The sequence below is a fragment of the Pangasianodon hypophthalmus genome, chromosome 9, assembly GCF_027358585.1.
Source record: "Pangasianodon hypophthalmus isolate fPanHyp1 chromosome 9, fPanHyp1.pri, whole genome shotgun sequence".
NCBI classification, from domain to species: Eukaryota; Metazoa; Chordata; class Actinopteri; order Siluriformes; family Pangasiidae; genus Pangasianodon; species Pangasianodon hypophthalmus.
The window spans coordinates 16,473,217-16,495,787 of NC_069718.1; the positions used below are offsets into that span (position 1 = coordinate 16,473,217).

The 22,571-nt window shown below is 39.8% G+C and overlaps 3 protein-coding genes across 3 annotated transcripts; 2 read left to right on the plus strand and 1 right to left on the minus strand.

Annotated features, from left to right (window-relative positions):
- The first annotated feature begins 74 nt into the window (after nt 1-74).
- Nucleotides 75-5,035, plus strand: tmem276a (transmembrane protein 276a). The gene is made up of 4 exons (XM_026919331.3): nt 75-958; nt 2,153-2,266; nt 2,774-2,911; nt 3,766-5,035. Exons 1-4 carry the CDS (start codon nt 580-582, stop codon nt 4,011-4,013), a joined length of 879 nt encoding a protein of 292 aa, XP_026775132.1. The 5' UTR covers nt 75-579; the 3' UTR covers nt 4,014-5,035.
- Nucleotides 5,036-10,351: 5,316 nt separating this feature from the next.
- Nucleotides 10,352-11,547, minus strand: fibina (fin bud initiation factor a). The gene has a single exon (XM_026919332.3). The coding sequence runs from the start codon at nt 11,307-11,309 to the stop codon at nt 10,686-10,688; it is 624 nt and encodes a 207-aa protein (XP_026775133.1). The 5' UTR covers nt 11,310-11,547; the 3' UTR covers nt 10,352-10,685.
- A 2,471-nt stretch (nt 11,548-14,018) lies between these two features.
- slc5a12 (solute carrier family 5 member 12) lies at nt 14,019-21,668 on the plus strand. Its single transcript, XM_026919330.3, has 15 exons — nt 14,019-14,502; nt 15,203-15,268; nt 15,360-15,411; nt 15,562-15,629; nt 15,763-15,917; nt 16,446-16,586; nt 17,076-17,205; nt 17,304-17,392; nt 17,593-17,705; nt 18,081-18,148; nt 19,217-19,303; nt 19,513-19,688; nt 20,307-20,410; nt 20,662-20,786; nt 20,876-21,668. The coding sequence occupies exons 1-15, from the start codon at nt 14,149-14,151 to the stop codon at nt 21,023-21,025; spliced, it is 1,878 nt and encodes a 625-aa protein (XP_026775131.3). The 5' UTR covers nt 14,019-14,148; the 3' UTR covers nt 21,026-21,668.
- Nucleotides 21,669-22,571: the final 903 nt, after the last annotated feature.

Sequence of the window (22,571 nt, forward strand, 5' to 3'; positions counted from 1 at the left end):
AATCACAGAAAGATAGACCAGGTCTTAACGACGCGTGTAATAAGCCATGTGTGCGATTTACTCCTGAGCTCAGATACAAACGGGTGGTAGCTTGAGTGTTCCTGCAGGATTTCAGGTCAGCTATAGATGTGGAAAGATTTTCATCCAAATAAGGATGAAAAAATATGTTCCTGGTGTGTCAGTTGATTCAAAACAGGCTTCTGGCATGTCATTTCAGCTGCAAATTGTAGGTTACAAGTGAATGGGAATGGTGATGAATTCAGACAGAGGGAACCGTGGTGTTTGTGTGTGCACTGAACGTCCTGATGCTCGGACGAATCGCAGGCGCTTTCATCAGCAGTCTCCACTCGCCGCATTGGCTCTCTCTCCAATCCTGATTCCCAAACATCGAGCAGCACGGCTGAGAAGGAAAAACAACATGTCTGTCTAGACCTGCAGGAACCGTGTGCACAGAGGCTTGACTGCCCCCGCTATGGCCGGTTTAAGATGATATGGGCTACGCTGGACTTGGTCGTGGGCGCGCTGCTGAAGATGATGCTCGGTGGATTTTAAGCGCGCGGCGCGCATCTCTCCGGAAATATGGCGACCATGCGGGTGCTGACGGCGTGCGGGCTGCTGCTGGCCTTCTGCGCGCTGGCGCTGCTCGCCGTAGCCATGAGCACGGACTACTGGTACGAGACGGACGCCCGCCGCCACCGCGAGCGCTGCAAGAAATACGCGGGCAAGCGAACTGACCCGGGATACATCTACATTTCCAGTCAGAACCTGCCGCTCCGCATGCTGCCCCAGCGGCCCGAGCGTGGCGGCGCGATGCTGAGGGAGAGGCGCGATCTGCTGCCGCCCTCCTCGGCCATGGAGTCGCGCTGCAGCCGCAAGTTTAACTCGACGGCCACGGGCCTGTGGCGGAAATGCCATAGAGAGGGCTTCGATCAGGAGAACGAGGAGCTCATCTTTAAAGGTGAGACCTGCTGGGACGGGCACTGCAGGCCCAGCTTAGTGCATCAGTCCAGGGCAGTGCACCAGTCTCGCTAGAGAGCAGGCAGCTCATTAACATGGGGCTGGAAATCACAACCACAGGAGAGGCGATACAATTAGGGCAAACATACTCCAGCAAAAACTTCAGTGCTGAATCAACGCCTACAGAGTTTACATAAGCTGAATAGGGTAAGCCTGTGTTCAGCACAGTAGGTGTTAGTTCAACAATACAAATGCTAGACAACCCTACTGGTGTAAATTCAACACTGGCTTTTTGCTGCGTAAAGATAAGTAGATAATGTGTTCAGTGCTTTACGGAGCTCCGGCGCTATCCAGGGTGCTGATCCATGCAGCTAGAGCAAGCACAGCTCCACACTTAATCACCATCTTCCATTACACTGGCAGTACAGAGCATTTCATCAAATATAAAACTGACTAGGTAGGAATGCTGCGAGCACTGCAGACTGAGTTCACATTGTTTAAGCTTGAGAAGAGATATAAATCAGACGCCATTAAATGTGTAAGAGACATTTCATGAGCATGTACATGGCCTGTAACTTCTGAGCGAGCGAGCAAGCGTTTTAACCTTTTGACTTCCTTTTATCATTAATGCAGCTACTCAAATGAGGCTGTTATTAGCCATATATTCTTAAAATGCTTCTCATATCATTTATTCAGAGTCATTTACGGTCTAAAATACATAGTCAACACACACACACACATACACACATACACACACATATCCTGAACCTTGCAGGACTGAATTCCTCATCAGCTCAAAACTTCCAGAAGATCAAGACTTACTGAAGTCCTTCCTTGATGCATAGGACTGTATAAAACCTGAGAAATTATACCTCATTCTCCAGATCAGTCTCTGTCACATAGGAAAGGCCAGAGAAATAATTTGGACCCAGTTAAGACCACTTGATTGAACTTGCACATATTAAAACAAGCCTTTTATTCTTATGATCTTTTCTGCTAATCTGTTATCTAACTATCTGAGGTAATCAGTATTGGGTTAAGGTTAGTATTTGTAACTACAGTAAATACGTGAGAAGTTAAAATTAAAGTGTAGTTTTAAAGAAGCTTTAAAAACACCTTGCTAGCTCTTTCTACTGCACCTGTGAATGCTGAATACTAATACATACTTTCTTAAAATGAATGTTTTTGTCCACAGGTTTGCTCCAGCGCTGTACGCCAGTGAAATATTATTATTCCTCCTCCAATATTCCACGCAACCTGCCACTGAACATTACGAACACAATACGGCAAGACGAGTGGCACGCTCTCCGTAAGTTATCTCCCATGGCACTTGGCTGATTGGCCAGGCCAGGGCCAGCTAATGCAGTCACATAAATCAGAAGAACAGCTGACTGGGAACTCTTGGCTTCTCTGAAATGAAAGAGAAGGAGAGAATACCCACTCCTCCTGCTAACCACAGCCATTCACGGTGCTCATTCCTCCTGGCTGATTTCACGCCTGCCCAAGCACAGACAATTGAGGAATCTAAAAATAGGGCCATAGAAAAGGGGGAAATTGCACTTTTCCCTCAAAGGGAGAATAGTGCTGATGTGATGCTGGCAACAGATTGTACATGATTGTTTTAATGAAATTGCAGTACCTTTTCAATATTCTTTTGTCTGTTCTCATTCTGAGGAAGTGTAACTCCTAATGGGAATGAGGAAAATGATAAGATGCCTACAGAGTGAGAAAATCAGATAAAGTGCTTTTTGCTTTGAAAACCTGTGATGTACAAGGCTTACAGCTGAACTTCCCTCTTGTGAACGTGTCACTGCAGATTTGCAGAGGATGACTGCAGGGTTCATAGGCATGGCTGTGTCCATCATCCTATTTGGCTGGATCATTGGCGTGCTGGGCTGCTGTAAGCACAACGAGCTGATGCAGTATGTAGCAGGCCTGCTCTTCCTAATGGGAGGTGAGTTCTGTTTACATGCACTGCTCCATTGCTCCACTAGGTGGCAGAACAGTACAAGGGGAAAAACACAAACAAACACAAACAGTGACATGGGGGAGCAAACCTATTATGGGACAATAGAGAAAATGTACCAGTGAGACTGTTCTTTCTACACAAACCCTTCTGAGAAGGAGTTCAAAATCTGGTAAAGTGGGATCCTCTTTGTGTTTATTGGTTGAAATTTTATGGTCAACATGAAGCATTGCGTGTTTGGTTTATTTTCCTCAAATGAAACTCATCAATCATTAAACAATATCTGATTACATCAAACCATTTTAGACTGAGGTTAAGTGTTAAGCAATAACTGGGCTTTGTAAATTTGAAATATTACTTCTGTCACTTATTCACACTCATACCTGCTACCAGGACTATCATCATCAGTAGTAATGAGATCAAAACGAATTTTTGCTTCTTATTTACAAAATTACTTTGTGTAACCTCTAAAAACAGCCAGGACATGTTGGCAGGTTGAATCTTGTATTCCTCACTCTCACAACTGCACCTTAACCATTAATATCACTGTAGTGATATTAATTCCTAGGACTTACTGAACAACTTACGTCAAAACAAATAATGGTATTGGCACTTTTTTTGTATCTTGTTTTTCCCATTTCCAAATGAATTGGGAAGGGCTTCTGTGTGTTTCCTATCTATCTATCTATCTATCTATCTATCTATCTATCTATCTATATCATTATTATTATTATTGTTATTATTATTGCTATAAAGTTAAAACCGAGGATTAATGGGACACCATTGGCAGAGCTGTAAAAAAATTAATACTTTTCCTCTGTGTTGTGCCTCTGACCTCTTAGGAACCTGCTGTATCATCTCTCTCTGCACGTGTGTGGCTGGGATTAACTTTGAGCTGTCTCGCTACCCTCGCCAACTGTACAGGCTGCCTGAAGACATCAGTCATGGCTATGGCTGGTCCATGTTCAGCGCCTGGGGTGGCCTGGGCCTCACACTGTTAGCTGGATTCCTCTGCACACTGGCTCCATCGCTTCACAGCCCTCAGACCACCACTGTACACAAACCACGGCAGGAAAACGGCATGGTGTGATAGACTTGACAAGCACACACACAGACGAGTACATAATCCCATAGAAATACATACCACAGGCTGCCAGACACCACCTATACAATCATGTGCATGTATGTCATGGAAAGACAGACTGACGGATTTAATTTCATAGAAGCACACACACACACAGACACACACACGCACACACGCACACAAGCTTGCACATGCACACACTTTTACAGAGCATACATCTTGTATGAGTCACACCAGGCTCCTGTGCACCTCTTCAAATCATAACAGCCTGGGTAAGTTTATAGGGATGATGAGCAATGAAAATAAACAAAGGAAAATATGGAAGCAACAAAAACTGAACCTGCCATGTGTTTGGCGAGGAATGAATTTAAACAAAAGAGAAGAGCACAAGATGAGAACAATATCCAGTCCCAAAATCTGTCATTGGGATTGTCTTTTATTCTAAATGTTTTTCTGTTGACATGGTAATCTCTCTCTCTCTCTCTCTCTCTCTCTCTTTTTCCCTTCCTTCTTAATCTGTCTCTTGCTCCTCTGTCTTTCTGCCCTTCTTCCCATTGCTTTATTTCTTTTCCCTAAAGGATCTGAAAAATTTTAGTTAGGTAAAATGTTATGTCTTGGCGTGTCTTGGCGTTGCCTGCTGCATAGAAAAGCGGAAAAGAAACAACGAACAAAAGAAACACTATTTCAAGTGTCTTCCTGTACATGTTATTTCATTTGTGGTTTCAGCAACTTTATGACAAAAAGTGAAAAGAGGGCAAGAGCACAAAACACAGAAGGGAAATAGTTTTATCCTGAGACAGTGTGTGACTACATACCACAGACCTGAAATGGCTTGTATGAAAGAACATTTGAAAGGATTGAAAAGCAGTATTATAAGGATTTGAAAAGATGAGAATTGTTTTGACAAGATTTATCAAGACTTTTATCTAATAAAAATGGTCAAAATCATACATCTGTTGTCATCATGAAGAGAAGTTGTAATGTACACGAGCAATGTACGATCGTTATAAAAGATAAATGCCAAACCATGAATTGAGCACATATTGTCTCCTTGTACATGTATAAGAAAAAATATATTACGTGCCTATATGAGAGTTAACAGACCATACGAACATGAAACAATATGAAACCATAAAACTTTCTTCAAGGAGGTTCATTAAAATTGAAATAAAGTGTGTGACAGAAAAATGGGAGGGACATTTACAATGGTGAATAAACTTTTAAGTCTCAGCTAAATTATTTTTACAAGGCTTTCAAGTATTTTGGACAACAAAGTGTGTGCTTTATGAACAGCTCTGTCTATTTTTGTCCCTGTAAAAATTCCACATTTGCTCCCACTGCACACAGCTGGAACATGGCACCCACTGCTCAAGCCTTTTCATGAGACCTCAACTTTACCACAGATTGGAACCCCGACAAAAGTGTGTGGGCACCGACCTGACATGCATCCCAGCGACCACAAGGCTGGGATTATTGTGAAACAATCAATATACAGTACAGTAGAATCCCTGAAGCCCACAAGAAATGGACTATTTTTATGTATTTGTTTAACAGGGTCTACAAGGATTGCGTTTTTCAGACGAGCAAAACAGCAAAATGTATTGTCTGGTTTTGCTTGTTCACCTTTTAATTTGGGGCCCAAATTAATACTTTGGGAGTCTCAAATTTATGTAAGCCATTTTCTACCAGATTAAAACAAAATTCATACCATTCACTAGGTTTTAATAATGAGGAGGTTTATTAAGATTATGGCTCATTATCTTGTCAAAATTTTCTTACAATGATTACTTACTAAGTAGCACAGCAGCATAGTTGTTTTCATATTAGATTTCATTTGCTACATGTTTGCACCTGCATTTCCAAAAGTGTTTAAATGGAAACTTTGAAAATGTTTTCATTGACACATCACCTACACTATGTAAAGAATACTCACTCACTTACTATTGGTAACAGCTTTATCCTGGTCAGGGTTGCTGTGGATCCAGAGTCTATCCCAGGAACACTGGGCGTGAGGTGGGAATACACACTGGATGTGATGCCAGTCCATCGCAGGGCACCATGCACACACACATTTACACCTAGGGCAAATTAGGGTAGCCAAACCACATGTTTTTGAACAGTGGAAGTAAACAGGAGAACCCAGAGGAAACCCACACAAACACAAGGAGAACATGTGAAACTCCACACAGACAGTAACCTGAGTTTACCTAGGATTAATCCCAGGTCCCTGATGCTGTGAGGCCGTACACACTGCACGACAGTGCCACCCACAAACAGAATATACATTCATATTTTACATTCATATCATGTTTTTTAGTTTTAAAACACAACTCACTCTCTTTAATTAGAGTTATACTGAAGGCCCGATTATTCACAGGTATCTAGGCTTTGCCTTTTAACAGGCACACAATGAAATACTTGTGAAAAAAATATTTTTATGTTAATACTTCTTCACATTAAACAGCATTTCACTGTTTTTTTTCCCCTTCGAGTTAAACCTTTAGATTAAAAAAAAATTATGGCTGTCTATCGGCCGGTTAAGGTAACAGAAGTCGTACAGTTTTACTTTTGAAACTACCAATTTAATGAATTTTTAACTTTTTCAAGTGCTCAGATATTAAATTACAATAAAATATTTTAGTTATTTAGTCTCCCACACACACTAGACACGATGAGACCATGACTATCATGTTCAATTAAAAAAATACAACACAATAAATTATCACAATAAAATTCCAATATATAGTTGGAAACCTCATTCTACATATTTTAGTAAAAGGCTCACAAAAGTTTAACCCAGAGATCAGTTTGTGAGCTTGCCTAGTTTGTCTCTCTTTCTTTTTTGTTAAATATGGGAAATAAATCCTATGGACTGTGATTTATGAGTGAGGGTTTCTTTTTTTACAGACATATACTTTTTTTGATGTATCTTGCTTAATAATCTTTGATAATATAAGAAATTAATCTTGATAAAACTTTATGTTTGTGAACTTGCTGATAAATCTCAGATGGAGCTCATAGATGCTCAGTCACTTCAGTTTAGCACAACTCATACATAAATTTTAAAATACATTTTAACACATCTCATACATAAATATAGGGGCATGACTGCAATATTACATACCTTCATAAGTAAATCAAGGGCCCCTATCTATTGACTGTCTCAATAACTGCCTTTAGAACAGGTACATTTCTGTATGCTGTAATATATATATATATATATATATATATATATATATATATATATATATATATATTAAGGATGCATACAGTATAAACAATATAATAAAGAATTGTGAAAATATACAGGTGAGAGAGTTTCAGACTAAAGTTCTTTATCTACTGGGGAAGAAGCAAAATTCCAAAATTCCAGGAAATGTGACGTGGCCCGAAACATTTACATAGCTATTTATCTACTCTTTTTCTACATATTCCAGATGCACTCAAGGCTCAGAGAAAATAAAAGAATGTAGATAAGTGAGAAATTTAAATTCCCTCCCACCCTTTTGCCCTTTGGCCCTAGCCTTTGATTATTACAAGAAAAATCTGTTCATGTCCATATGGCCTGTATGCAGTTCAGTATGCTCTCAGTCCTGCTTGAGGAAGTGGTTGTAAACCCACTTCTGGTAATTCACAGTTGTTTGTCTGGCAGTGACAGTTATATGTGACATAACAGCTAAGGTTGAGATTTGAATCGTGGCATTTCCTTAAACAGGGGAAAGTTTTTTTCTACACAGCGTGCTTTTTTCCCTGACTTGGGAAACATGGTTGCATTCTTTTTTATTACCCACTGGAGCAAACAGCAAACCACAACATTTTAGAAAACCAACACAGCCTCTCCTCATCTGCCCTGGTCACTGGTCATAAATAACAATGCTACAGTATCAGCATTGTCAGATCTGAATAAATACTGAACACTCTCACACATTTAGACTTTTATATTCTCTGGCTTCTCTTCTAGCTCTGAGACCCCAGAGCACAAATGCACTATAAACATCCGTCAAAAGACAGAGGAATCTTCTCATATAACACTCCTACTGCTGCTCTGTTGAAAGTCCTTTTTAATATTCTTTCTTTTTCACTCTCCCTCTGCTAAATGCACTTAAAATTAAAAGTAAAAATGTCTATTAAGCTTCATGTTCCAATGTTTTAAACTTCAGTCCAGACCTTTACTAACATTTGGTAGTTATGTGAGTGTGTGAGATTTGGGGGTGTAGTGATGGATGTGTGGATAGGGATTACACTGTGACGGAACTGGAAGATGGAGTGTGTTTGAATTGGGGTCCTCTGGGGGAGAAAGGCTTTGAGGTGAGGCAGACATGGGAAAAGAGGAAATCATAATCACACTTCTCCATATAAATAAATTTCCTCACAGGCTTGCTTTTGTCCCTCATTCTTCCTTTCAGCTGAGTTGGGTTTTCCTACTTTCTCACTATCAAAAGTTACTGTGGCGTTTTATCTCTCTAGCTAACAATTCCTCTTCTGTTACAGCATGTTTTGACTTTTTATGTGGGAGGTGCTGCCCCAATTTTTTTTTCTGGTGTGCATTTGGGCTTTATCCCTTCAGGCCCCAGTCCCAGACTGTGGTCTATACAGAGCCTGGGCTCAGTGGCACTCGCATGCACAGGATGTTTCCTCTCCCACATCTCCGCATGACACAACAGCAGAGATCCAATTCAGCTCACTGTCATGCCACTAACTTAGAACAGAGAGCACCACAGAGAACTACATTAATTGCACGCTAAGAAAAGATCAGTGCGAAAGTAGTTATAAATGTAATGATTGTTTTTGGCATGAACTGCACAGTATATAAATGCTTATTTAACAAGAAATAGATACACTATTATACAGATGAAACATTCTTTTAAATGACAGTCATAATATCTAATCAGTTCACACATGTTTAGGAAGGGTTTTTTTTCACCCGAGAAAACTAAGAGGGATAGATTGAGATTTAAAGAGGAAAGAAAAGCACGCTTTGCAGTTCATCTTGAGGTAGCTGGAGTCCTTTGTTGTGAATGTGTGTGAGTGTGTGTTTATAGAGTCAGTATGGGGCTGTTATGATGAGCAACGGCTGCTGTTTACAAAAGCGAGATTCGAAGAACGCTGACTGTATCTCTCTCTCTCTCTCTCTCTCTCTCTCTCACACACACACACACACATGTAAGATTTATATATGCTCTCTCTCTCTCTCTCTCTCTCTCTCTCTCTCTCTGACAAACTTCATACAGTTATGCAGATACATACACACTGAGGTACCTCTTTCTCTTTCCTGTAGTAATGCTTCAAGGCTTTGCAGAAACTTACCACATAATGAGAAACATCTAGACAGCTAGAGCATTAGAGGAAATATAAACAAATAAAACCCATAAAATGTAAAAACATAAAAATCTCTATTTAGTTTTTAGATATTTGACAATGTTTAACAAATATAATGACATCTGGGATTTAAAATGACTACAACTCCAACAAAAACTACTGCTCTTTTGTAGACTTGATTTATCAAACAAATCAGAAACAGAAGGATTAGACCACACTGTAGGTGTCATAGATCTCTTCCCTGTCAGAGACTGCTCCAAGTAGAAGCCCTAGTGGAAGTGAAGAACCCTTAACTATCCAAAGAACTTAAGGCACATTTTTAAAAAATATACATCATACTGACAGTCACTTTTCCTCCTGTTGATTCACATTTTTAAAAGTGTGTATGCAATGAACTTATTTAACATATTCTTTTTTTTTCTCTGTTCAGCAACCAGAAACCACATCCAGATGGACAAACTTAAGCTGCCGGTGAATAGAGACCAAACCTGCTGAATTTACACTGTCAGCAATTTCACTTTCCTTCTAGATTCAACCAGATTTCTGAGAATAACCAAACAGGAAAGACCTCGGTCCTTTCCCATGGGAAAATGGATAGGCACAGGGGCATATGCACATCATTATGTAGTTTAGTCTAGAGTGAACGTGAAGCTGTGGTTAAGGTTAAAATAGGAGGTGAAATAGTTTGGATTATGTCAGCAAATTAACCATCCCATTGCGGAGCCGTTTACTGGAAGAATCCGTCTAGACTCTGCTGAGGTCGGGGAAGAGAGGAACAGATCATTTTCTTTACATTACTCAATTTGATTATTCCTCCATGTGGTGTAATGGGAGAAGGTACACGTACTTCTCTATGGCACAGGAAATACCTTCTCTCTGCACCAGCTTCCTGAGCACCACTGGTTCTGCTCCTTAGCTCAGACTTGAATCATTCTGGAAAAAAAATCCCTACTGACCTCTTTGGGTTAAATAAACACACCTGAAATGTGGATCGGACAAAAACTGTGTCTCAAAACAATGGCAGGTTTGTTTCATAAAGTCGTGTTAAGGGCTTAGGAATTAGACATGTGTTTAAGAATTTAAAAAAAATCACAATCCTTTGTAGGAAGTAAACATTTTACATGACAATAACTCAGTAAGCCAATAAGTCAGTGTGGCTGTAGTGTGTGGCACAGGATAATTTAGTCTCAACAGTTCATGATGCACTGTTTTCCTGAGGTGTCTTCAGAAACATCCTCCCAGCCCTTATCTTCTGATGTACCTATGTAAGTGAAGCTTTTAAAGAATGACACATTAATATTTCAAACCCAAAGTCTAAAGCAGCTTAAATGACCAGATAAAAGAAGTTTTCTTAGATCACTAAATGTTCAAGTACTCGTTTTTAAGTCGGTTTAACCTGGTGCCATGGCTGCGGATGATGAGGGAGATGAGCTCGTGTTTGTCCTTGAGGCCGGAGGAGATGTCCAGTGTGTCCTGCAGGGAGCTCCTCACACTCTGCATGGGGTTCATCAGCGTTTTAGTGAACTCCTGCTCCTCTCTCTGCTCCGACTCCTGACCTTGCTTGAATTTCACCTCGAGCTCGATGAGCGATTTCTCGACGCCAGAAAACGCCTCAGTTATTTGATCGATCTCTCTCCTCAGGTACTTGCTGTACGTATCCTCTCCATCCAGATCGTATGAGATACTTCTCCCGAGACTCTCCAGAACTCGCGCCGCGTCCTCGACCTGTTGCTTGATGCTGATGAAGTCGTCGCGGATCACCGAGTCCCGGTCCTCCTCGGCTAAACACGGCGAGCGGTCCAGCCACTTAAACAGCATCTGGCACTTCTCCGGGTCCTCGGTCTCCTCGTAGTCGCCGTCTGGAACGAAGAAGTGGTGAAAGGTGCCGTTTGACATCTCAGGCTGTAGAGGGCCCGTGTACACCGCGTTATAAACGGGGAATGAAAGCAGGGCTAAAGCGAGCAGCTGGGAAACAGGCAGCATCGTTGCCGCTCGTAGCTGCGCGCTAAGCGGGGAGTGAGGGAGTGAGTGATGGCGGCGTGTGGGAGAGCAGCGAACCACAGCGCCTTCTCACTCCCATAGTCCTGCTCAAGTTACAGCCTCCCACACACACACACATACACACACACACACACACACTCCCTCTCTCTCTCATAGTGGGCTGTCATTCTACTCCCACTACAAAAATTCATGTTCTTACCCAATAAATCCACGTCTCAGTAAATTCAAGTCATTGGCCATGAGTAGAATGCTAAACTGAGGTAAATGCTAAATAAATATACAATGCTAAGCACCAAGGTAAAATCCTGTGAAGGCCTCACTACTTATACGATTAAATAAGCTGTATTGAATAACTCTAATGAATAAATCCAGTTTAGTGTCACCAGTGTCGTGGCAAATACTTCTGCAAATCAGAATAAGAAATATGAGTTATAAAGACAAGGGGTTCTGGATGCCAAAAATCTATAGACTTTATTGAATCAAACAACAAAGCCGAGATTGTCTGCTGAGCATCTGATTTACATAGTCGTGGCCCATGCTTTTATACAAAACTAAAACAATAATCTCATTGAATGGAGTTTTCTCTTTTTTCTTTTAATCACACATCTGCCTCTCCTCACAATTATTTTACTGTCCCCCTATCTTAGTTTTAACTGCGGCGAGAGTTCAGTCAGTTTATGTTTCAAAAACAACATTAGCCTTCACCTTAAAAAAACCTCCATCTTCAAGGTCACACCAGTCCGTTCTCACAGAAACATCCCTGCAGGACCACAGGCCTAGAGTCACTCTTTTAAATGTACTAGAATTGGTTCAGTGTAGTATATAAATGAAGCTCTAAAAATTAATACATGAGGTGATTTAAGGTCACTTTTCAATACTGTTGCATAGATACTGATTGATATAATACTGATTAACAAATGATATTGATATAGATAACAGGAAATTCCTCCATACCAGCTATTCAATTCAGTTTTAACTGTATAGTGGTTTAACAACAGACATTTTCACAAAGCAGCTTCACAGAAATCCGGATGTAGATTCGGATTCCTAATGAGCAAGCCAGAGGAGACAGTGGCGAGGAAAATCTGCCTCATGAGAGGAACCGGACTCAAAAGGGAACCCATTGTGGAATTATAAGTCACTAGTCTTTCATAATGATATACTATAAAGTCAAAGAGTAGTGCGTGTTTTTGAAAGGTCGTTCAGTATGAGCATCAAGGTCTTTATGATTACTGCAGACGTTTTAGGTACAGAATTCAGGTGAAATGATCCGCTAAAGTACAGGTGAGTGTTGGGTATAAACTGGTTTTGTTAGGTACAATCTTTAGGGTGTCCGTATAAGATTATCTGTGAGATATAATCCGTGTGGGACCATACATGGCAAACTTTAGGCTTTCTATGTGGAGCCATCTTCAGCAGCAGTAAGTGATCCAGAAGTGCAGAAAGCTGGGGGGAGTCAGGAGTAGGTACTCCCATCAGGCAGTAGGAGTACATGTATAACTCGACAGAGAGAGAGAGAGAGAGCATGTCTAAGTATGACAGCATAACTAAAAGGGAGAGCCATAAGGTAACACAGGCATGAAGGCACCCTGGGGCATAAAGTGACCCACCACTCCACCGTCAACAAACCTGAATGATCGTGTGACAGAATGGGGGAGACAGCAACAAAATATCTCACTTTACCATAACTCTTTGCCCATGAACCCCCCAGATCTACACCAATGTATTCTCTTCAGCCTCCACAGGAAGTGGAGGCGCTGCTGGGCCTTCCTGGCTAGGCAGGTGGTGTTGAGAGCCCAGGAGTGGTCCTCCATCATGTGCACACCAGGAAACTTGGAGCTTTTGACTCTCTCCATTGCTGTTCCATTGAACAACTGTGGAGAGTCCAGTAGGTTCCAATTAAAACAGCTTCTGGTGTTAACTGAGATGAAGTAATTAAAATGAAATATAGTGGGTTTAAAGAGTTGGAATAAAATGTTCAAAAATGTGAAATGCGAAATGAGGTATTGTTACTTCCATCAAGCATATGAAATGAATTCTACTGGAAATTAGCATTTCATTAGCTGTGTAGGTCGAAATTGTATCGGACTGTTTTGCCACTCTGTTCATGCCCTTATATTGAACCATTCAGAGAAATAAAACACCCATTCAACAAGAAAAAAATCTCTCCTTCTTGACCTTCTTTGGGAATGGAGGTGAAATAGTATTCAGAGTCACTTATTTAAGACAGAGTTGCAAATGCTTGGTCAAGTGATTTTATTGTCATTCCTCTATATGATTTGTATACATTGGTATGCACTGTATAAACTCATCCTTAGCAGTTTGAGTGCCGGAATAATCAATGAGTTGTAAAGTGGATTCTGTGAAAACATTTACAAAAGGTCACTAAGAAACATTACCAATGAAATGGAAAGTGATTACAACAATAAACCATATGCTCCACTGACCATACACACAGATTATTTAACCCCTGGTTCAATTTATTTCCTCTGTAGTGACACCAGTGCAGTCGTGGATACAAGTAGTGCATTGTTTTAATTTGTTTCAAAGTAGATTCATTTGACTTAAGAAGCCATCAATATTGAGACCTCAGGAAAGAAGAAAACAAGTTAATGGTTAATATATGTCTTCATGCCATCCGCACTTTGATGTCTGCTCTCAGCAGTTTTTACCTTCAAAAAACATCCTTCAAATCACTGATCACGCAGCGATCACAGTGTCCCAACCACAGACGAAGAGTGAGGCTCCTGGGCATAGAGACAGAACACATTTTCTAATCTTATTATTATAATTTAATAGTGAATATTATCACTGACTTCCAATGGGACTTCCAAATGGTGCTGTGGGAACGTTCCAAGTGTGGGACTATGTGGTGTTTGCTTGCCTGTTTGTGGTATCTTCTGGTATTGGAGTCTTCTTTGCCATAAAGGAGAGGAACAAGGTGTCGTCAAAAGCATTTTTGGTTGGAGGACGGCAGCTGACCTGTGGTCCAGTGGCACTCTCTCTCACAGCCAGTTTCATGTCAGCAGTGACTGTTATTGGAACTCCTTCAGATGTGTACCGCTTTGGGGCTTCATTTATTATCTTTGGCATTGCCTACACATTGATGGTGATCTTCACAGCAGAGGTCTATCTTCCCGTGTTTTACCGGTCAGGCATCACCAGTACATATGAGGTACAGCTATGAAAGTTCCCATAATGCATCATGCAGGTATTGCATAGTGTAGTCCTTCATGCTCTAGTATTGAACACATAGAACCATACAACAGATAACAGAACAGATATATATCTGTATGCATACAGTAGGGTTTAAAAAAAATTTAAGACCATTGAAAATCTGGGATTGTTTTTTCATTTAAAATAGGAAATAACGCAAGATTTTAGAATTTTGAAATATTTAAAACGAAGAAAGTAAATGTTCAATATCTTGAATATTTAATATTCAAGATTCTGCACTATTTCTAGGTCCCTATTTAAATGTAAGCAAATTTGTGATATTGACCATGCTTTGTACAAAAGCTCAGATTTTCCTCATGTCTAATCGCTTCTACTGAAGCATGTGTTCAGACGACACTCTGATGGATTTGATCTAAAATGGATCGTAAGGTTTTGCACAAACTTGTGGAGTCCATGTTAACTTGAGTACACATTGTCATTAAAGCAAAAAGTGGACACACCAAATACTAAGAAGCTCATGTAAATATTTCAAAGATTCTACTTTTCACTCAATTTGTTGTCAATAATATAATTTGTACTGACAATTGTTGTATTAAATTAGAAAAGAATGCAAAATAAAGCATTTTCACTAGTGCTCTCAGAATATAATCAAGACGTTGATGGAAACCAACAGGACTTGTGTGCTTTCTTCCTCGCAGTATCTAGAGCTACGCTTCTCTAAGCTGGTCCGTATGGCTGCTACTGTCATTTACACAGTGCAAACGGTGAGTGGCAAACTGTTTGCTTTTATGAAGTAACAATAATTTATTTCATTTAAAGGCCAGACCTGAAAGCGTTGTTTTTGACACCTTACAGGTTTTGTACACAGGAGTAGTAGTTTATGCTCCAGCTCTAGCTCTTAATCAAGGTAAGTAGTTGATATAGACCTTACAGCACTAATGATAGATTTATGCAATAATTAAAATGACATTTATAGTCATTTTATTCTATTTGAATAATACCATAATTATTAGCTCAGTCAACCTTCTAATGTTATTTCCAAACACACTACCCATAGTGACAGGGTTTAATCTCTGGGGATCCATATTTGCTACTGGAATTGTCTGCACCTTCTACTGTACACTGGTGAGTAGGTGGAGCTGGTAGGTACGCAAATTATTACGGTTTTTTTTTTTAAGGGAAGCACCCAAGTTACTGCTTAGATAAACATTAAAACCAACAGAACACATCTGTGTTTTTGTGTCTGTGTGTGGTACAGGGAGGACTAAAGGCTGTAGTTTGGTCCGATGCCTTCCAGATGGTGGTGATGGTGGCTGGTTTTCTCACTGTGCTAGTGCAGGGCACGCATGTAAGTGGAGGAATCAGTGCAGTATGGGAGACAGCACAGGCTGGACAGAGACTAAACGTGTTTGAGTATGTATCACCTAACCTTACATGCAAGCATGTATTGAGATAATGTCTTCAACAGCACCTATCTGTCTAACATTTATGTATGTTTTATATTTTAATACAAGAAGTTAACTGATGGATATTAACCAATGGATATTACTATGTATACACAATAAGGTGTGTTAAGACTGGCACAAATTTCACTATTCAAATTTTCACTCCATCTTTGTGCTATGTACTATGTAATATGAAATAAGCCTAGAAATAACAATTAAAAATACAAATGAAAAATTTAATTAAATGTAAAATTGCCATTTAAGATAAAAATGTGATTTTGCCTTATTGTGATTTTCTTTGCTAAAGAAAGCAACACAGTGTTCACATTTAATTTGGTTTATGCTACAGAAATGCAGTAGTTCTACTGCTACTATATATAAAATTTAAAATGATAAGCTCATGAAGGCTTTAAAAACGAAAACTTTTAAGTAATTAACATTCAAATCTATTTTAAAGGTATTTGTTAGCCCTAACGTGTGTACTATTTTTTTCTAGCTTTGACCTCAGTCCTCTGAGACGTCACACGTTCTGGACAGTCTCTGTTGGGGGCATGTTCACATGGCTGGGCATCTATGGTGTAAATCAGTCCACCATCCAGAGGTGTATTTCCTGTAAGACAGAGACCCATGCTCGCTGGTCAGTTCCTCTATAGTAGAATCATTAAAGTAAAGGATACCAAGGTCCCCGAGTGGCACAACAGAAAAGCTTTCGGAGATCTTGAGTTCGAATCCCAATGCTCCCACAGCCATCCATGGCTGGGAGTCGCCGAGAGCAAAATTGGCCGTGCTCTCTGGTATTCTCTCTTTCCCCTATCAATCACAGCAACACTAGCACTAGTAGGTAACTGTCAGTCCATGCATGCAGAAGTGGGTGGGTGGCGCTTTCCTCCGAGTGTGTTACACAGCCCCGTGACGCAGCACATGACTTCACATGAAGCACATGATCCCTGCCTTTCCATTATGGTAGCTGTTAAATGATAGGGGAGAGCTGACTGATGGGTGGGAATTGGCCAAGACTAAATTAGGGAGAATATTGGGGGGAAATGAATGAATGAATGAATGAATGATACCAGTCAGAGGGTTTGACCAATGACAATGAATTCTTTTCTCTCTCTGTCCCTGTCAGTGCTCTCTATCTGAATCTGCTGGGTCTCTTGTTGATTGTCTTCTGTGGTGTGGTCTCAGGACTCATCATGTACGCTTTTTACTCCCGTTGTGACCCCTGGACAGCTGGCTTTTTGTCAGCTCCTGACCAGGTGACACTGTTATGTCTCTTTTATGCATGTGGTGGACTAAAATTATACCTGATTGTGGCAGTTAGTAGTTGTAAGCATAATTGTGAACATCTTTACAGCTCATGCCATACTTTGTACTAGAAGTATTGGGCAACTTTCCAGGTCTGCCTGGGCTGTATGTGGCTTGTGCTTTCAGTGGGACCCTCAGGTAAATTAGCAGCTGACCTAACCTTTTTCATATTAAATGCTTTGAGGGACATTTATATTTATCTTACATTCAGCTCTTTATGGCTTAAACAAGGATCTATGGCATATGATGTCTGATCTCTATTTTAACTTAGACATCAAATTCCACAGCATGCATAATCCTGAAATGAGAAATGAGTTCCTGCTGTTTGTCGGTTTCAGCACAGTGGCTGCCAGTATCAACGCCCTGGCCACAGTGACATATGAAGACTTTGTGAGCCAGTATTACAGAAACCTCTCCAACAAAGCAGCTATGTGGATCAGTAAAGCCCTGTGTATGTACAATCATGACTTTTAATTCACACTTACATTCTCCTACCTGCTTCAGCTGATAGCTGTGTGTGGTGATACCTATAGAGTAGAGCACCTTGATATTTTCATCTGCTATGTGAATTACATGGTTTACAACTCTTTGGAAAAGCAACAAAAAAATAAGGGACTGATCATGTGACCTCAGTGACGAAGAGTCTGTGTATTGTTCCAGCGAGACATGAAACAGATTTATAATAAGGAAATAATAATAAGGAAAGTGAAATCTTAATCAGCTATATGCTGAATGAGAAATATTGTTCATGTCCCCAAGCCATACCAGGGAGAGTTCAGGAGGCTTAACTCATCCTCTGACAGTGAAATCGTGTTCCCTCCTTCAGGTGTGATGTTTGGAGTAATCTGTACCAGCATGGCAGTAGCAGCATCAAACATGGGAGCAGTTTTGCAGGTGAAAAGGCAGCATCACATATTGTACTGCACCTTTACTGCACAATTCCATTATTTTAGGCTTTACTGAACAAAAAAACTGCATTGGTTGTATCAACTCCATTTACATTTGGTCATTTCATGCATCTTGTGTGCCAGGATTACAGATTGGGATTATTTATATAAAGATGCAGGTGTAAATGCATTAAAAGCAGATTTAATTCTGATCACACAAACCAATTCAGGTAATCTGAGATATGCCACATTTAACAATCAAAACCGCTGTCAATACAATATGCCATAATGTACATGTACCATGAATACCAACTTTTTCTTTAAGGAAATTTAATGACATTGTGCACACAATAGTTAAGGCTTAGAAACGTCACTAATGATTAGCTAGAAGCAATAATTTACAATGAACAGAGCTTTATGGTGTGTATTTATAGTGAACCAGTGACTGAGAACAGGTTTGTGTGATTAGAAGTCCCGGGAGTGAGACTGCTATAATGGTCATGTGACAGATCAGGTGGTCTTATGGGTCATTATTTGGCAGAGGATTCTGGGAAATGGAGTTTGTGTTTACAGACAGAGCAGATGTGATGGACTCGTTCACTCAGAAACAATAGTACTACACCATATCTTTCCTTGTCACTGGGTTGGTACCCTCAACGGTTTTTACCCTCAAACCCTTTTGTACCTTTAATATGTAGCTTTCACCTGGAAACATGGGTATAGTATCTCTTTAAAATGATTTAAGGCACATATTGTAAATGGACCATAATTAGTAATAGTTTTAGGGTAAACCTTTACAAGGTAAATGATGCACACTAAAGGTACAAAAGGTGTAGCCTTCAAGGTGCAACCCCTGCGATGAGGAAAAGTACCATTCCGTATCCTTTTTCTGATTGTTGGATGTCAAACTGGCTAACTGAACATGCTCTTAAATACAAGATTACTTGCATGTACTTAAAATCTTATCAGGATACAGTCCAGGTGCAAAAAGCAGGAAAAGACTAAGAGTAAGCAGATTTTATTATTGTTTATTTAATCCCTTAATCAAAGTAACATCTGCTTTTCTCTCTTCTAGGCTGCTCTCAGTATCCATGGCATGTGTGGCGGGCCAACGCTTGGTCTCTTCTCCTTAGGAATTTTCTTCCCTTTCACAAACACTATGGTCAGTGCAAATCCCTACCCAACACACAGCACATCCAACTTTTTAAAGCTTTTAAGGTTGAGAAAAAGGTATGACGTTTGACCTAACATTTATCAAAGCTTTTCTTCCTTGCTCATTTTTGACAAGGTATTTGAAAGAAGCACAGAGTAATTGCAGATCATCAGTAGCTAATTGTAGCAACCATGCTGTGTTGTGTGCTCTGCACTCAGGGGGCTATTGGAGGTCTGATACTGGGAATTTCTTTGTCCTTCTGGGTGGGAGTGGGAGCCTTCATCCACCCTGCTTCCCCCAACAGCACCCACCCCCTGCCTCTGAGCATAGAGAACTGTAACCTACTGAACACCACAGCTACCAACAGCACTCAGACAGCCAGCTCAGACACAGGGTATAGTACATTATGCTTATATTATTCTACTACTACAACAAGCCTAAAAGGCAAGAGCAGTAAATTTATGAATATGCTCATCAAAACCCATTAAAGGAATACTCTCACATTTTCTACCTACTCTCTGTCAAGGATTTTGATGTTTCCCTCTACTGAGAAAACAGAAAACTCATTTACTTAAACTGCTCATGAATTTTTTAGCCAAAGGTATTGAATTGAATTAAATTGAATTTAAGTCAGTTCAGTTGGCTTCGTAAATTGACATGGGGTTTTGTGTAATTCTTTTTTTTCAGAGCTGGGTCTATTTTCCAAGGGGAAAGAATTTGTGGTTATGCATTATGACTATAGTTTTTGCCTGATTGAATGCTACAAGACTTAGGGAAAATATCTGGATTGTTAAGTAACTGGAATGAGTTTTTATTGTATCACACATAAACCCCAGAGCACTGGATAGAGTTTCTCCCCAGTACTCCCTTTTCAGAAGTACATTTTAAAATATGCTATGAAGAAAAAAAATAGCATGCTAGACTAAAGTCAAAGACTAAAGTCATTATAAGAGCCACTATTATTATCAGTAATATGTAAAAATCAATCTCTGTTGTCCCATGTCATGTGCAGATCTGTGCTGGCTGAGTCCTGGTACTCCATGTCCTATCTGTACTATAGTGCAGTGGGTTTTCTGGCCACAGTTATAGGAGGCCTGCTCATCACGCTGATAACAGGTGAGATGGGACGACTGCTAGAGCACATAAGCATTTATCCTTAGCCTTTCCCTGAGAGTCACATGCCAATTTTACATAGTTATCTGTTATACCTAGTTAGGAAATGCACATGAAGCCACCTGATACCGTGTATATTTCAGAACAGTCAGTTAAAGCACACAAGACTTGAGACTTGGTGCTTTTGCTGTACATTATGTCTGCATCAGATGTTCTGGGATTATTCACCGGAAGTGCCTGTTGTCTGTTTGCAGGCCCCACTAAGCCACAGGAGGTGAAGCCTGGGCTGATTCGGCCAGTGTGTGACCTGTTCTGCTTTTGGTCAGAGAAATACAGGACATTGTGCTGGTGTGGTGTCAACCACGCAGAGGACAAAGTGGTGAGACACCTGATGTACACTGATTAAAGAAAACAGAGAGTGTACACTTTGAAGAACTGATTCTTTCACTGCTCTTCTTTTTTTTCCAGGAATTGGATGGTGTGGATTTTGGAACAGCATGGGAGAATCACTCAGATCAGGACATTAAAAGTGAGATAAATGGAAGCAAGGATGAGGCTTATATTAATGCAGCTTTTGTCCCAGACAAAGCTGGCCAAGTTCTGTCAAAACAGCTATAACCATGAAAAATTAGTTTAAAAAATACTTTACTTAAATATATTACTTAAACTACAAAAGAAGACACGTGCCATTTCATACAGGGGAACAAAAAAAAAATAACACCAACCATGTCAGATAAAAGATACAGTCAGTGATTTATTACAGAAAAGAGTGATATCCAAATTTATCCTATAGATGTTTTGTACAATTTTTTCATAGTTTTTTTTTTTTTTTTTTTTTTTTTTTTTACATGTAAACAGGGATGGTGTAAACAAAACACGCTGTTGATATTGTTTATGTCACCATATTAATCAAGTACAAATCAGAATACACTGAATGTGCTATTGTATTGAAATATTCTGCATGGTACATAGTGGGCTCCTTAACGGTCATCACCAGCTCATTTAATGGGGTGAGAGGTCAGCGGGTGATTATATATCTAAACCTATTATCTCATTGAGTCAGCACATATTGCCTTTTTAACATATTACCCGTCATTAGTCATTGCAATTGTGCATATCTTACTAATGCATAATGGATATTAAACTGTCTCATAACTACACTCAGCATTATTTTCTCTAAGCAATGTAAAATATCATGTCATAGCCACTGCTTTTTATGTAATACCTGATTTGAAAATAAATGGCACTCCAGTTTTGCTTATTTGACTGAAGTTTGTGTCACAATAACAAGTGCTCTTGTTCCTAACGAAATAAATATATTTAAAAAATATGGACCTTCGTGGTGTATTGCATGCTTTATTTACTGTGTCAAAACTTATTTTTGTTATGTGTGCCTGTGTCAGGTGTATCCAATATAGACATTTTGTACACAACAGAGTGTATTCATTAGATACCAAAGTAAAATATTGTTTCATCAACAGATAAGCTTTGTTAGAGGACTGAGATAATTCATTACTAGGGTGCAGGAAAATCATTACTCAGAGGATTAGTCCAATTTCAGTGTAAGATGGTCTAATTGAGAGTGAACATTAATTGACAGTTGTGCACTTATACAACAAACTGATCACAGATCAGATAATTTGGACTAAGCAGTACACTCCATGCAGACTCCACAGTAAAAGTGCACCAGAAAACACGCGTGTTTCTCAATGGAACACCAGACAGATGCCGCGGCTGAGATCATGCATAGATTACCAAATACATCACGGTGAAAGAATGGCATGTTACAAATCACACGCTGTATTTTAGGCAATGGTACCACAAACAGTTTGTCACCTGAAATCGACGGCTCTCTACACTCTATTTCAGTGTATGACTGCCCTCACTAATCAACCAATCATAAATAAATAAACAAACAAGCAAATAAACAAACAAAGAAATCAATGTAAATTAACTTTTTAACAATAAGATATATAACTGCCTTACTTTAACTTTCACTGCAGCGAGTTTATCTTACTGTCTTGTGCTGTTTGTTGAGGTACGGGAAAACGATCCATGCTTTTAAAGTGCTCCTTTCTTCTGAGTGATGTATGATTATGCTTTATACAGTATGGCCATGCAAAAGTGCAAAGTTATATATTTTAGAATGCAGATTAATGTCTAA